Here is a 17,026-nt window from a genome sequence, read left to right on the forward strand (position 1 = left end):
ATAAACACAACCATTTTTTGTATATATACAGCTCTGAAAAAAATTAAGAGACCAGTTAAAATGATCAGTTTCTCAGATTTTACTCTTTATAGGTATATGTTTGAGTAAAATGAACTTTGTTCTTTTATTCTTAATGAAAAGGTGCAAAGACCTCAAATAATCCAAAGAAAACAAGTTCATATTCATGTAGGATCAACAATACTAATGTTTGTACTCAGGAGAAGTTCAGAAATCAATTTATGGTGGAATAACCGGGAGGTTTTCAGTGCCCCATTGAAAACCTCATGGGGCTCTTAATTTTGATGCCTTCTTTCAGCACTATGCTGTTTTTTTTAATTCTGTTCTTCATTTCTGTCTTTTGTTCTGTCCACTTTCTGCCTTGACAGCTTAAATTTCCCATTTGAGGAACTAATAAAGGATTATCTTATCTTAAACCTACTGTAAAGTTAGCGCTTCTTCACATATTAAATATGAAGTGCTACAGCTTGAAGCCTCTTTCTCAACACTTTTTGCACCCCCACCCCCTCCCCCCACCATACACACACACACACCTGATGAGGCCAGGGGAAATGCAGGTGTTAATGAGGGACAGGAGCGGTGAGAGAAGACTGTGTTGCCCTTGGCTGTCTTCCCCCTCGGGTGCTTTATGAACCGCTGCAAGCGCCTCCCTCACCCTGAAACACACGGTCACAGGACAGCAGGGGTGAAACAGCACAAAGCTGCATTTGTGCTACATTTACACAAACATCCGCCTTCCAGAAACACGACAACAGCAAGAGTAGCAGCCCTTAGTGACATGATTACATAAAGCTTAAACTCAATTACAGAGGAGGAGGGAAAACAACAGATACTGGGGACTGTGACAGAGATAGGGAAGGTAGAAAGTTCCCACTTCTTTTCATTCAGTCTGCACAGAAATGGATGATGGGCTCCATTTTCTGTTTCTTGGTTCGAGTCTGTTATCTTCCTAGTCCCTTTTTCTTTTCCAGAGCTCTTGCAGCCCATTTCATTTTCTGGATCTTAGCCTATCATTTATTTACACTCCTCTGGCATCTTTGCACCTGCCTCTCCCTCCCACTCTTTTTCTCTTCAGGTACCTGTTGCTCTGACAGACTCTCTCCTGCCTGTCGCTAACAGGACTCCCGTAAACCTTGCACCCACTCACATACAAAACGCAGCATACCCTGCGCACCAGCCAGCCTCGATATCTGAAACAGGAGAGAAAAAAAAAGCAAAACTCAAAGTAGCAGGCATCAGTGAAGGCGCTGGAAACAAAAACAAAAAAAAGCTTCAAAAGAAAGAGCCTGAATACTGCAGATAACATCAGTACCTGGTTTGTGTCTCGTTGATGCTCAGCAGGTTGCGGAAGCCAAGGAAAGAGTTTTGGCTAAGCTTTTTGCTCTGAACAACAAACATGAAAAGGATTTGGATATTTTAATTTAAATAAATCAAAGTAGTAATCACACATTTGTACACAAATAAAGCTAATTAATGTTTAAATGACCACTGGAAACATGGAAATCAAAAGAAGAATAGAAGCTTCAAGCCACACAGGCAACAAAACAAGTTTTACATTTTATTTAAACTGGGCTTTCCAAGAAAAGTTAAAAAAATATTGGGCAAAACAAATTAATGTTGAGAAAAATCTTAACACAAAGAGTGAGAGAGGAAAAAAAGGACTCCTGAATAAAATGTGGACAAATCTACAGTCAGAGAGTTTCTGTCCAACCATATTTATTTACCTAAATGTGCTTATTTTCACAATAAGTACAGGCAAATAAGTAATACAGTTGTTTTTATGACTTATCTACAGAGCACAAAGAGTAGGACAGTATGTATTTGGTCAATTATTTGTTTTGAAAATGCATCTCTTCAACAAACCTAATATAATTGTAAAGCCTGTTTATTTCCATTTAAGGTCATTTTATTTATATGGCACATTTTCAGCAACACAGCAGTTCAAAGTGCTTCACATGAATTAGAAGGAAATATAAAACAAAACCAAAAGAAAGTAAAGTATAAAGCTACATATTGGCTCCCCACGTTTAGTAAGAATAAGTAGTACTACTATAAGCTATTAGGGGATTTGTTTGGATTCTTATTCTCAAAACTAAATGTTGGTTCTCCATTTTTGGTAAGATTAGTGAGGAATAAAACTTAATATTGGTTCTTTATAAATATTCGGTCTCCATGTTTGATTCTATTAGTAAGTATAAAACTAAATGTTGGTTTCAGTTGTTCTGGGTTGAGTTCCAAATTTGTACGATATAAAGCTAAATTGTGTCACATCTGTAAGGAAAATCCGTCTTGATTTAATTAAATTCAGATTGTTTGAAAGTAGAAACATTAATGTATTAAGTATTTTGGGATGCTTATGCTTGGTCAGTATTTTTCAGATATGACAAAGGTTAAAACATTGCAGTAAAAATAAAAACCATACATCGCTACCTTAATAAAAACTAAATTCAGCTATTTTTATGTCATCACTTTAGTTTTCCCACCTTCCTGTTTTCTGTGTCCAACTTTGTTCCACTTGTGGACGATGGACTCACCAGACTGTTCGGGGTGCACTGGTGGCAACACTGGCCCATAACGGGTCGGAACATGCCCAGACAGGAGGGGACGGTCACGTGTTTCTTGATCTTCAGTTCCCATGACAACTGCAAGGTAGGAATACGCAAATATGTCACTTAAATCAGGACTAAAAACAAACTTAGTGGTGATGACGGAGGCTCTCAAAGGGAAATCATTCTAACAAGCAGAGGTCAGATTTAAGAAAAGCCAGCAAGATTTTACAACAATTCAGGATAAGAAACAGTTTTAATTTGTGACAGGGTGTTAAAGTTTAACTTTGTTTCTGGTCAGACTTCGGGAAAACAGAAAACTCAATTCTAGGAGTTATATTCTCAATAGATACGATTTGTAGTTGAAAATGAGTCACTTAACTAATAGTTCAAATTAAAGTGCTAAACTTGTCATAGTTTAGCACTTTAAACTATGCCACTGAATTCATTCTTATAAATGTATCTTAAAATTTACAACCACATTTTCTTGACGTTTTTTTGCATTATTTCCTTTTGCTTTTATGATTTTATTCTATAAACATGTCAGCAAGGAATGTGCAGCATTTCAAAAAGAGTGCAAAACTTTGTCAATATTCTGCTAATGTCAAAAAAAAATTGTGATTGCGGTTTTTCCATTAAATAAGAAACACAAATAAAATCACACGTGAATAAGTTTGTTTATGCGACATCGTAAAAAAACTTCATCTACCCAACACTTCCTGTCATCTTTTCCACCAGTAGTAAGAACTGGTGTTTCCATTGCAGTTTCTAATTAAGATTCGATACAGCTGAAAAACCACCTCATGCGAGCTCAAAAACGCTTTTTAGAAAACCATGTGGGTTTTTTTTTTTAATTGTCGTGTTTCCATTAAGCAAATTTATTGTCGGAATTTCAATTTGTGCAATCATATGGTCAAGGAAACGCAGTTAGTGAATGCACAGAACATTTCAAACTGTGTGTGTCCTGGTTACTAATCAGCTGGGGTTTGGTCTCGTTTGTCAGTAATATTTCTCAGTATGATAAACACAAAAAGGTTTCTTATCTTGCTTGGTGTGTGGCGTTACTGTGGATGGTTTGGCACTAGAGAGATCATGCCGTTCAGACAAGATGAGTTAATGAATCTCCTGAAATCAATGACTGAAATAATGAAGATGGATTCCAGAAGACTCAGTCAGAGGCAAAAAAGGCCTGATTTAAGACAATAAACTGCAGCAGTGACAAGGCTTTCATTTAAATATCAATAATTTGAACTGCCACAGTAACTGCGGAAAAAGTACGAAGGAAGGAGGGAGGAGGAGAAACAGTGAATGATTCAAGCGTGTAGGCAAAGTTTTTGTATTCATGCAGTATTTAGTAATCCTTTGAAAATTCTGTTCGTTTTCTGATGGCTCGACATGACTCACTGATGCATCACATTCTGTGATTTGGTAAACATCAAACAGAATTAAGCACAGGGGGCCAAGCGTGTTCTCTAGTGATTGTGAAGAACAAAGCGCTTGAGATTAGTGCACACAGGGTAAGAGGAAGAGGACAGTGGGAGACGAGCAGAGTTCTTACAGCAGGTCGGTACTGCTGAATCGGTGGAAGGCTTGTGTTGTTGTTTATCCCATCTCCTTTTTCGTTCACCATCATGAAGCCCCTGCAGATTTATTGCCAGAAACCTAACAAGAAAACAAAAGAGAAACGATCAAATTATGTGCCATCATGTTAAATACTGAGGTTGTTTTTTTGTTTTTTACATTTTGACTACTTTTAAAATGTTTTGGAGTGAATTCAAAAATGAGGGGCAAGTCTTTCACAGAGACTGAATTAGCAGAGATTATAACTTCCTGCTGATTTTCTCAAATCCACCTGGGATTTATAAAATTATAAAAACTCAGCCTTAGCCATAAAACTCCAACATTTTTGTAAAATGCGCAAGAATCAAACTATATTGTAGCCACCAAGAAGTTTCCACCAAAGAAATATCTGGATATTTGACCACTCCTCTTGGCAGGAAGGGTACGTTTTTTTCAAGAAGACGAATTTGTAAACAAAACCACGTGGATGATAAATGTAGCTCCCATTGGACAGAAATGACGAGGTCTAATCAGAGCAAAGACACGGAAAAAACCTTGGAAATCCAGTGCTGCATTTTTGTTGTGCACATTTCAAGAGAAGCTCATTTATACTCAAGCTCCTGATTAGCATTTAAACTTCTGACTGAAACTGTAACCTTTTTAAGATGAGGTCAAACAGCGTCTCATTGCACTGGTTTGCCATTTTATTAAAACTGTAGTTTTAAAACTTCTGTGCTAACTTATTATGTATGCAGGCAGGAATAAAACAGGGAAATATTTTCTCCTAGGAGGTTAGAGGTGGAGGGGAGCTTAGCTCAGGAGCAGCAGGGCTCTCACCGTTTAAATCATTAAAGCTTATATAACTATTGTTGGTCCCTCAGCCACTTGGATATGCATTAATGAGAACTGGTCAAAATCTAATGGGTTCACACCTAAACAGATTAGTGAATATATAGAACTGCCTGTGCTGGTCTTCAAGTGAGTAATCAGATAAAACTAAGGTAGTTTTACTGCAGATCAAGAAGAGGTCTGCAATCTCCTAGGAAATAAAGTCGCCATCCTGTGAAAATATACTTTGGTTTGTGGAAACCTTGGTTTCCACTACAAAAGGATGAAGATGTGTCCTAGTGTCATCAAGCGCTCTTTAAATATATCCGTCTTCATCCATCAGATTCAGAAAACTAATTATGCTCAGGAGACACTCCCTTTGCATCTCTGTCTCTCACTCTGTTGATCCCTCTCTGCCCCATTAACTTTGCTAATTAAAACTTAAGCTGCACCCATGGGGAGACGCTCCATTTCAACTAGCTCCAAGTTCCCACATTCATTAACAAGTCCAGTGGGAATACAGACATTGAGAAGAGGTTCTCGAGGCTCTGGGAATCTTTGCAGGTATAGAGGACAAGATGGCGGTAAAACTGTGGGGTAAAACAGGGGCCAAAGGGCGTAAAGCTGTGAATTAATAAGGCCAGAGAATCACCAAAGGCCCAAATTGGATTGTATAATAAATGCAAGAGGGAATAAAAGATCAAGATAAAGACAGTATTATGCTAAGACTATGGAGTTTTATTTTAAATGTGACTGTTTAAGTTGCAGCTTATATAGGCTTAACATAATCTTTTAAGTTTACAAACAAGTTTCTTCTGACTGAAAGTTATAATATCCCAATTAATTCACTAAAGAATCAGAGAAGGGAGCTAAAGATTAGGGTGATGGCAAGGAGGAATTTCAAATGTTGGAGTGCATCACCATTATCAGAGGCAAAAGGCTACAGTAATGACAATACAAGTTTTTTTCCCATCAATTACATTGTTTACAAGAGTGTAGACAACGTCCTGAAAACTCTTGTTTGATGTATATTAAAACTAATGTTGCTTATCCAGAAATGAGATCTTGCATTGCTTTACTATCTTTTCAATGATGATTATTTAAATAAAGTCAAACTTTTTTATTTTTTTTATTCCTGGGGAGAGGGAGGGAATCAAGTGTACAATAATCAAATATAAGAAAAGATAATAACCCTTGTAACACCCTAGTTGATTTAATAAAATATGTAGATGTTATAAACTTAAATGTTTTCTCTTGTTTCTGATGGGTACAATATTGACAGTGTATATACCATTCAATGAATCAATTTCATATTGATTTATAATCTTTCAACTAAATTTTGACATCGATTATTCCTTATCGAAATGATAACATCTAGAAAAGTAGATCCTTACATTGCAAGTTATTTTCATAAATAAATGTTACACTTTTTAAAATCTACATTATAACTTTTTTTAGCGGCTGCGCTAATAAGCTTACGATGCAGCTACACTGATCTTCTTCTTCGCACAATTTTGTCCAAAACTAAGTATAAATACCATTGGTGCCACAAAATATGTAAATAACTTCATAAGTAATTATGAACATGCATGAATTACATTAACCAAACATTTTTGCTGTTACACTGTTAATGAATGACAACATATTTACAAAAAGATGCTAGCTACACGTTAGCTAAAAATTCAGTAAAAGAAAATAAAAAACAGCAGCTAACTTGAAACCACAAGTAAACACCTACGGTAGCATAAGATGGATTCCCTATTATAAATCATTTTTGCGGACTTTGCAGAAATATTAGTTGTCCTCACCTCCTGCTACAGTCTTGAAATGCTGAAGCTTGAAGCCTTACCCACCTGAAGGTACTTAAGCTAAACAACCTGTCAATCAAACACTGACAGCAACTCCCAGGAAAAAAGTAATAATCCATATTTGTACCTTTCTTTCTACAACTTCCTTCCCTTACCACTAGTGGCTCCATTTGTGTAAATATAATAAAAAACAGATTAAAAAGAAAATATTTCATCCGGACTTTTTTATGCTTCAGCTAAATAGTGTTTCATCATCTCATTGTTCTTTTTGCTCCGGTACACAATTGCAATAATGTTCCACCTACAGCACATTACTGCCGAGACAAAAACAAACATTTGATGAAAATTAGATCGAGTAATAAAACTTTAGTCAATGTGATGACTAAAACTGAACTGAAGTGCTCTATTTTTAAACCCAAAGTGTAACTTAGAGGATTTATGGACAAGTAGAGTCACAGAAAACTCATTTAAAAAATCCTTCCTCTTCCCTTTCTTTGTAGAGTATAGCAGAAACTACTATAGCAGCAAAAAAGAAATGAGCAACATCTAAATCCCTTTGTAGTTCTAGTGTTTGGTTACCATCCTGTGATATACACCAGCATGACAGTACAGCACAGTGGACTATAAAAGAAGGATTTCTCTATACCATGAAATCTATCACAGCTTTGCTTTAAGCACAGTGTGGCTATATTTTATCATAAATAGTTCTCCAAAAGTCATCCCTGCTTTAATCTCTGGTTGAAATGACAGGTTTCATATTTTAATCATCTATGGGGTTTTTTGCCTCGCAGCAGAATCAATACTGCAGCAGCACGGCTCCGAACGAGCGCTGGAGAGGAAGTAAATCTGCACAGGGTTCCAGGTTTGGTTAGAACTGATAGGTTTCAACAAAACCCCAAATTACACTGATAGATGAACCCAACACGCTACACACATATCTGTTCAACTAAACTTACTTTTAACATACTTGCATTACCCTGAAATAAAAAGAGGTAACCTGCTGCATGTTTGGGAAGACCAACAATTATTATGTTGTGGTAATTAGCAATAAAGCATTATTTAAAAAAAATAAAAAAATAAAAAACAGCTGTCACAGTTGGTAGAAGTGTTGCACTGCAGCAAGAGGATCCTTGGTTGAAATCCCAGCTTGTGCTCGTAAGCTCCGGAGCAAACCCACTCAAAGCCTAAAATTTTCATAAATTATTGACTCCTTTAAATCAGTACTGAAAACCACAGCATTCTCATAAAGTCAATGTCAAATTTATTAATACAGCACTCTTAAAAACGGGTTTAAAACTGCACCAAACTGCAGTACAGAAATGATATAAGTTGATAAAAACAGAAAAAAACAAAAAGTAAAAAATTCCTTTATCGGTTCATTTTAATCATGTCTTAATTAATGTGATGGTTTAATATTTACCTTTTGTTCTTTTAATGTTATTCAGTGTTTTTAACGTGATTCTCTACTTTTGTGCCTTTATTTTGCTGAAAAGCATGTTAAATTAAGTTGTGAATGGTGCAATACAGAGAAACCGGACTTGCAAGAGTTATAAATAATTAAATCACAGGATAAAAAACTTCTACATGCCAAGCTCCCTGACTAATGTCTTTTTGTCGCCTTTTCTCAAAGTTCTTTGATCTTATTTTATAATTAAGCTGTAACGATCGCCGTCATCATTACTGAAGAGTTTCCCTGGAGTCCCAACTTCTCTGTCTCACCAATAAACCTTAGAAGAGGAGGCAAGTCCACCAGAGCCTGAAGCATGAAAGAACACCTTTCATCCTCCCCACCTTTTATCAGGGCACCGCCACAAGCATCATGGCGAGCTGCATCCCAACTTGATGCAGTGACTGCACTGAAACTGACAGAATTTGTAAGTTAAGGTGGAAATGTCTGAAGGAGTCATCAAGATGTCTCTTCCTGCCTTAAGAGATTATTTTTGGAGGCGATGTTGCAAAAAAAAAAAAAAAATCCCACAGTTTAGCAAGAACTTCCTTTAACCTCTCCCATATTTTATTTAATCTCCTGCCATCTGGTACATGATATCACTATTGATTCAAAAAGTAATAAAATATTCAACTATATTATTCCCCCAATAACCTAATTTAGTTTTATTTTTATTTTTGCAGTCATCTGAAGAAAGTTTTTAAAGGAAATGCCAAACATGCCCTATGGGCTGCAAGCACTGCTGTAATTAGCTTTAAATGTTCTTTTCTGATCTCATGCCTGTATTACCTGTTTGTATCTTTAAACATGGTCTTGAAAAATGCATGATAAAGAATTAATGTTTTTCTGTGCTGTGTTGTGCCAACAAAAAAAAAAATGTCTTAATGCCTGCTGGCTGTTTTCACTCGATACAGCAGGCATAAAACAATAAGGAGGCTGTGTTCAGTACAGGACTAACTTTTAAAACACAAAGGAAAAAAAAAAACTACACACTGGCCATCAATTATCTAAACAAACATTTACGTTAATGCATTTTTAATGCTTGGTATATTTTGTTACTGCTTGTGTTTCATTGTTGCTGACATTTTACTGTTATTAATCGTTGAGTTGTTTTATTATGTTTTACTTCATGGTTCCTGGATGTATTGAGCGTATGGAGTTTAAACCTCTGCAAGAAGCTCATTTATACAAATAAATGAACATTAAAATTAAATTAGTATTCAGTAAAAACAAAACTAATTAAATAGGAAGATTGAAGTGCTTGTGTGCACAATCTGGCCGATTTAAAATGATGGAAACTTATTTTGGACAAACGTCTCGTCGAGTCTCAGACTCTCCTTTAATTTGCATTTAAATTTGAATGCGTGTATGTGTATAGATGTACTGTAAAGATTAACCTAATTTAAATTCAACATCTTATCTTCTGGAGTAACTCCATACTGCTTCTACGTAAAGCAACTTTCAATTGAAGAAGTCAATTACAAGTGGTGTATTGTAAGAATGTAATGGATGCCATTTGTCTGTCCCACCAGGCATGTCCTATTTATTTTTATAGAAAGATTTTGCTTATTTAGCATGAAGCCATTCCTCTGCACACTGCTCACATAATCCGTGTTTTGAAACCGATGTATACAAAGGAATGTACAATTTATATGCTTGAATTATTTGCATCTGAATTGAGTCAAAGAGGATTTGATGGTTTAAAGCAGAATAGCTTTAAATTTCTCTACACTGTTTTGAACTTTAACTTTCATACAGACGGATAATTTTAGAAGCCAATTAAAATGGTAATTTATCTCAATTTATTTAGTGTAAAAGTGAAACTAATTCACAATATATTTCCAGCGATCTGTGCTGCTGATTTTAATCAAAAGTATAAAGTATGTAATTGAAGAGCAGATTTTTATTGCAAAGAAAGGCCTTTGTTAATCCATGCCTACAATGCTTAATGAGTTAAGTTGCCAACATAACGGATACAATACAAAATTTCTCATTTATGATATTTAAATTGGTAGTGCCATGTGTTTTCCAGGCACATATTGACATTTTATAGATCAAGTAGCTATGTTAACTTCAGTTGTTATAAAAATGTTACATATATCAAATATGACTTAAAAGAAACATGATGCAAGGCTCAAAAAAGTCAATTTTACACAATACTAATGCTTTAACTAGTGGCGAGAATACATTAAAAATGTTTCTATAATACGTATGTCGGATAATTTATCCTTCAGAGGAACATCCAACCATGCTCTATACCTGGGATCTTCAAATGCCTCCTGCAACTTTTATATGCATCTCTGCTTCAACACACCCGAGTCAAATAGTGACATCATTAGCAGGACTATGGGGAACTTGACTCCATACTGAGAAGATAATTCAACCATTTAATTCAGGAATGTTGGACCAGGGATATTTCTGAAAATCGCAGGACATCAGACCAAGAGGCCTAGATGTCAGCCTGGACAGTTCATCACAGCATGCCATGCCTGCACAAACTCCTACTGACAGCAACTTTAGATGTATGTTAGGTTATGAGTTTTTCCACCAGACTGCGCTGTCTGTTTCTGGGCGAGAAGTCATTCAGCATTCCTCCTTTGCGTTATTTACAACCTCTAAGAAATTTAACTAATGTTAGACATTCATCAAAGCTCTACGGTTAGGTTTATCTCGACTCTGATAGATGATGACTGTGACAAAGAGAACATAAACACTCAGTATACATAATGTAAACTGATTACACTGAAAGGTCTCAGGAAGTTACTATCAATCTGTAATGGCTGAGAAAAAATATCCTCGACGTTGCACATTGAATTATTTCATAACAGTTTATTCTCAACTCTCACATAAAAGCTGTCAAGTCTTCTTAAACATTCTTGATTTGTGAATCAATTACCAGACAGGCATGCTGCATAACTCATCAGGTTGCATAGCTGTTTTTGAATTATATTTTTGGAGAATTTCCCTAATTTAACACAAATCGCACATGGCTGAGTCTAAAAACGTATCAACGTTTTTAGACGTTGCCTCACAACTCGTATATTTCTAAGAGTTTGGGACATTAGAAGATGTTCAGGTGAAGATTCTTTTCCTTCTTATTCCAACATAAATATGGCACGTTGGCTCAGGTGTCTTGCATCACACAGTGATTAATAAAACATCGCAGCTGTCAGGGAGAGATGAAGATCTGCTTAAAGGTACAGGAGAGGAGGAGAAAAACAGAGGTGTAAAAAGGGAAAATGAAGTGTGTCTGACACATAATTAAAGCTCTTTTTTGTGACACCACAAGCGAGGCAGGAACCTTTTTATCTGACAGTATCAGATAGAAATGACTCAGTGATGATCATAATTATCATCAGATCCTATTAGTCAAAAACATGTTGATCAGTGTAATTATCCAATCCTGTTAGTCCAAAACAATCTTGACTCATTTTTATGTGCCTTCCATACTCAATGTTCTCTCTTATTCATCTTGGGTAGATTTTTTTTTTCCAGATTTAATGTTTTTTTTTTTGTTTTTTTTAAGAAAACCTCAAAGGTTTTACTAAATCTCTGTTTTCCCTCTGATCCTCGGTATATCGCAGACATTTTTCCTCAATCTGTTTGTCAGTCGTCTTTTGTGACCTGAGTGGAAACACAAAGTTCATAACAAACACATCTTTTTATAGACAAAGGTAAAGCCCATTTCCCGCCGGTCATTTTGTTTCAGTGAGTGTCACAGGATGACAACAAACCTCACACAATCATCCGACAAATGGACACACATTTCAGAGCATTTAAGTCTGATACACTGAGGGGGAAATGGGAAATAAAATATTGTGATAAAATTTAATAGTAAACAAAACAATTTTAGAGGTTGTTTCATACAATTTTTTTGTGGTCATTTTGCTTACAACCACTTTATTTAATACCAAGCAAATTTGAGCACTATGAATAGCCACAGTCAGAATAATTATTTCTGGTGTTCCTGAGGATCTTGAAAATGGGACACAATGAATTAAACAGAGATTTTAAATAAGCATTAAGAACCAACGAATCTACCTTCAGCTAAGGGTTTGTGCATTATTCCCCTTTAAACTCTGATCAGTAGATTGTGCGTTTCTTTGCCCAGTGCGTTTCTTATGTTTCAGTAAGTATAGATTAGTTTGATTAATAATAAATGTGTACTTTTACTCAAACAGCAACTTCAAATATTTTTTTTTTTTTCTTCGTAGAGCTTGGGTCCTTATAGAAGAAATGTTGCAGTGCCGGGAAAAAGAAAATCATGTAAATTCGAAAATGTAAAGATAAGATTTTCATGTGAAAGTTGCAATGAAATGCTGAACCACTGTGATTTAAAAATAATTTCATTTGTTTTCATAATCTTGCACACCGTTTGCATCAAATGCACTGATGCAAGCACCTGGTCTGTTTAAACTTAACATGCATGTTTTTGAACTGTTGAAGGAAACTTGGGTAACTGGAGAAAACCCGTGGCTTCCTTGGAGAGCACACTACATGTAATCACAAACAGTCTAGCAACAGGCTCCATTGTTGCACCATGGGGCCTTTTCTCAGTTGGCTCTTTGAAAAACATGATGAATTCTTTATATATTGCTCTATACCTTTACCTTTTCAATAAAACAGTCGACATGCCAAGCTCCATCTGGCTGCCTGCTGACCTTCAGCTACTCCTCTCAAGGCTCTATGACCATGTATAGGCTGCATCTTCTCATGTTTTATTTGTTTTTGCTTTAATTTACAAATCTTGGTATTTGTTCGCTACAAATACCAAACTTTGTATCCATGTAAAAGCTAAAACTTTTTCAGACAGTTGGAAATCGCCAACTGGAAAAATGTTGTTAAATTTATAAAAATGCTACTCAGAGTTAATTAGATTGATCCACAGGTCACATACAACAGTAAATGGTGATTTTGCAGTTAGAAAATAACATTTATCTTTACTAATCAAGCAGCATAAACTCCAAACAACTGCTAGACTGTCGTAAAAGCCCAGATCATTGAGAGCTGAGGATAATGTGGTCTAACTTTTCTCATTCATTTTGTAGCAGAAACCAACAAACTTTCTCACAGAGAAACAGGAGATGATACAAAAGTTTTATGTAGTTTTAGATATATTTTTATTTTTATTTCAAGAAGTGAAATTTAATAACGTTGAGTTATGCGACTGCCTAGTTTTAACAAGACCCACCAGTCAATGTTGAGTTCAGTATCAATGCCACTCATCATTTTGTACTTTTTACCCAACATTTTCAACAACAAATTATTTAAATTAATATTGTCTGTTAATGTCTACTGAAAGGAAAATGTTCTGTTGGCAGATGGTAACTCGTATTTTGGTTTGATCAAGTGACAATCTGTGAAATTTAATTGTGGCAGATGACTCAAACTGTAATCAACTGAAATAACACAACATTAAACAAACTACACATGAAACGTAATCCTTTTTATGATTATTTGTCTCCATAACTCATCATTATTACTAAATATACTACATCAGAACTAAAATGGTTAAACAGGCAAAATGTTTATTTTTTTGTAAACCAATTTTGTTTTTGTAACCAGTACAAATGATTTTTACATTTCATCTCAGGATTTATATTTGTGGAAACTTTGCACAAGGTTTTTGTTTTGTTTTTTTTGTAGGGGATTTCTAAAATATTCAAAAGAAATTTAGGTTGGGAAGCTAAAGTACCTAGAAGAAACGACCTGACACGCCACTGGATGGTTTTTGCATAGCAGCCAATACATGTATTTATATTTGGTGCTGATTGGTTAAACCCTGAAGAGCAGAGACCAGTAAGACTATAGACGTTAGTTTCAGTTGTAGTTTTAAGAAGGTTTCCACTCTGTGTATTAATGTATATTAAGGTGTATTGGGTTATTGAACTATTAAAGCAGGCAGTTATAAATGTTTCTGAAGAGTGAATGCAGATTTCAGCTGTTAGCGTGGAATTGAGGTCACCAATCCCCACAAATATCAAGGTCCAGCATAGATCCTGTCCTGTAACTGTGCAACACTGCTTACCTTAATTCACTGAAAAAAAGCTCATTATGACTCAGTTACGTCCTGGTAATCTAAACTGTTGTCCCACTGATTAAACTTGATCAAGCAGTGGGATAACAATGTTATGTCGATTGCTTCTAAAGGCCTTTACAAACTCCACCAGAACAGAGAAAGTATTATTTTTAACTTGATGCTCCAAGATCCAGAACAAAGTTCTTGCCAGGATGGACACTTCTAAGTTCTTGTAAGTATAAATCATAATTTGTGGACATAAAAGAAAAAGATGTGCCCAGAATAAACATCAAGAATAAGTTAATTGAGCACTTAAACCACAAATGAAAAAAAAACTGTCAGAGAAAATTAAGTTTTCTGTTCTTGCAGAGTATGTGTTGGCCTTTAGTCTTTAACTAACTGGAGTCCGATAGTTTGTTTTATCTAAACCGCACATACTTACACTTGAACTCCAATTAAACTTCTCTCATATTTACAGTGTTTGTAAATTATGCACAGATTCTCCAGGGACATGTTAGCATGCCCCAAAGCTCATCTGAAATGTGAAAAAAGTTATCTCTCACACACATAACACATAAAACTGTTGACAGTTATTCTACCTAATTAGGCAGAAAGGGGAATAAGCTCAACTCAATAAGGTAAGTGAACATAATACACTTGAAGTGGAAGAAAAGAAGCCTCTTTTGGGTTTAGGTGTTGTTTACAAGATATTTGTGGTCATTCACACCTTGTGCTTTTTTAAATTAGAGGCTTTCTGCAGTTTGTAAAGAAAATGTTTATCTACTCCATTTGATACAAACTACTGCACATATTTTCTTTGCTGTGGGGTAACTGAAACCAATCAAAAAAGCTCTGTATTAGTGCCAGCATTTTAAATCCAAAAGGCTACTATCTGCGTTATCAGTCTAGACTTTACATATCTCTTTATATAAATAATTATTATATAGAAAAATACACAAACACTGAAGCAATCCTGGCCTTCGTAAAAAAACTTTTCTGATACTGGTTAGGATCAGAAAAGTTTGAGGTGATGTTTTTAGTTTTTACTGGTTTTAATAAAACTTTAATATCTGCTTTATATTTATCTTATGTCATTTCTCTGTTGTGTTTTTATTGATTATGACCATGACAATGACAAATTCTGACTAAAAGTTTGGACTGTTCTATTACATGTTTTTTTGTAACATCATGATGCTAAAATTAAGCTAAATTATTAAAAGCATGTGTAGCTGACCTCATGATGTGTAGCATGTCTGCTTATAGCAAGAAGATTTTGTTACAAATGGAGATATTTATTTTACATATTTTCCAGGTTATTGTGGATTATCCACTTAATCTGCACATAATTTAATGTATCTAGTAAAACTTATCTTAAATGTGTAGAAGTGTCAAGAAGAGCATTGCTGTACACTTACAATGTTCTGTAAGAGAGTTAAAGTATAAAGTACAGCAGATCAGTCTTCTATAGAAAATGTCTTCATTAATATTCATAAAAACAACTGCCTATTCAGGCAGTTTCAGTCACTGTCAGCAAAATGTGGATATTTATTTTATCACCAACTCTAATGCTGTGTAGGAGTGGATTTTCATTAGAAAGAGGATTATGTTGTCCTCTCAAGACATTTGAAGAGAATTCTTGTGTTAATATATTGTACTGCACGTCTTTTAAAGCCATATGATGCATGCCGATTGTAACTAAAAATGCCAGCTACTGTTATTACATAATCATCTCTCGTACGCCGACAATTAATGGCTGTTGCGTTGCTGTGAAGCCCTCAACTTTGATGGCTCCACTGTCAGCATGTTTGTATAAGAAATTTCTACGAGCACTCTACCTCTGACGTTAAAGTGAAACCTGTGTGCTGCTGCAGGAAGAAAAAGAGCAGAGTAAAGTTATAGAATTCCTTTTGTTCTGGGAAATCAATGAAACTCCCTGGCTCAATGACGCACAGCCACTGATTCACAGATTGATTTTCTGGGTGCGCACGCAGTGAAGCAGTGAGACGGCCGACACATCCAGGTGCATCGTAGTGTACCTTTGCCCTATTAGCATTCTTTTCCAACAGCCTGGTGCGCAGACTGTAAATAAAAGCCTATTATATCGTTGTCCCTGTGGCGCTTTCTATTTGCCGGCTCAGCACAATCCTCATGCTCTATTGATTTGTTTAAGAAGGATCATAGAGATGCCAAAGATGAGCTGTTAATACCACTTCTAAATACAAAATGTGCACTCAGATTTTTTCTGTCTTACTTATCCATTTACAAATTATTTTTGCTGTGGAAGATAAATACTCCCACAAAGCAATACACATTTGTTACAATTATAGCAGTCACAGCTTAGCTATTGGTCTTCTTAAAGTAATGCATTCATTTGTAAACCAATTCTTAAAGATGACCTTTAAGAATTGCTTACTTGAACAGGTATTGTGGGCTGCACAAAAATGTGCTCATTAAATTTTTTCCGTAAAAACATTCTCAGATGGTCAATGAGATTTTAGTCTGATCAGTTTCAGGGCATCTTGTCACTTTAAATCCAGCTGCTGCTGGCCACCCCCACCCCCACCCCCAACTCAAGTAAAAATGGCTGCAAACAAATGCGCTACTACAAAGCCCTACATCTTTAAGAAGCATAAGTAGAGCCTCCTGCACAACCAACAAGAATACAGCAAGTACTTTCTGGGTGGTAAGTCAACAACAAAACATTTGTCTTTTCCAACAGCCATTGTACAGCGCATGCAGTAGTAAAACCAGCTGACCTAACGTGCTGGAGCTCTGCTTGGGTTGCTAGGTAACGGGCTAG

General features: G+C 35.7%; 1 protein-coding gene across 3 annotated transcripts in view; it reads right to left on the minus strand.

The window, feature by feature from the left end:
• gpat2 (glycerol-3-phosphate acyltransferase 2, mitochondrial) overlaps positions 1–17,026 on the minus strand; it is a 146,322-nt gene that overhangs the window by 45,290 nt on the left and 84,006 nt on the right. For 2 of the 3 annotated variants that reach the window (XM_008418198.1, XM_008418201.1), the window contains 5 exons: positions 4,123–4,226; positions 2,502–2,660; positions 1,331–1,401; positions 1,098–1,208; positions 552–674 (listed from right to left, as the gene is read on the minus strand). In XM_008418198.1, coding sequence (XP_008416420.1) covers positions 552–674; positions 1,098–1,208; positions 1,331–1,401; positions 2,502–2,660; positions 4,123–4,197 — 539 coding nt within the window. In that variant the 5' untranslated portion in view covers positions 4,198–4,226. The remainder of the gene's footprint in view (positions 1–551; positions 675–1,097; positions 1,209–1,330; positions 1,402–2,501; positions 2,661–4,122; positions 4,227–17,026) is intronic. The other variant, XM_008418202.1, reaches the window with a different exon arrangement.

This window comes from Poecilia reticulata, linkage group LG9 (genome assembly GCF_000633615.1).
Source record: "Poecilia reticulata strain Guanapo linkage group LG9, Guppy_female_1.0+MT, whole genome shotgun sequence".
Lineage (NCBI taxonomy): Eukaryota > Metazoa > Chordata > Actinopteri > Cyprinodontiformes > Poeciliidae > Poecilia > Poecilia reticulata.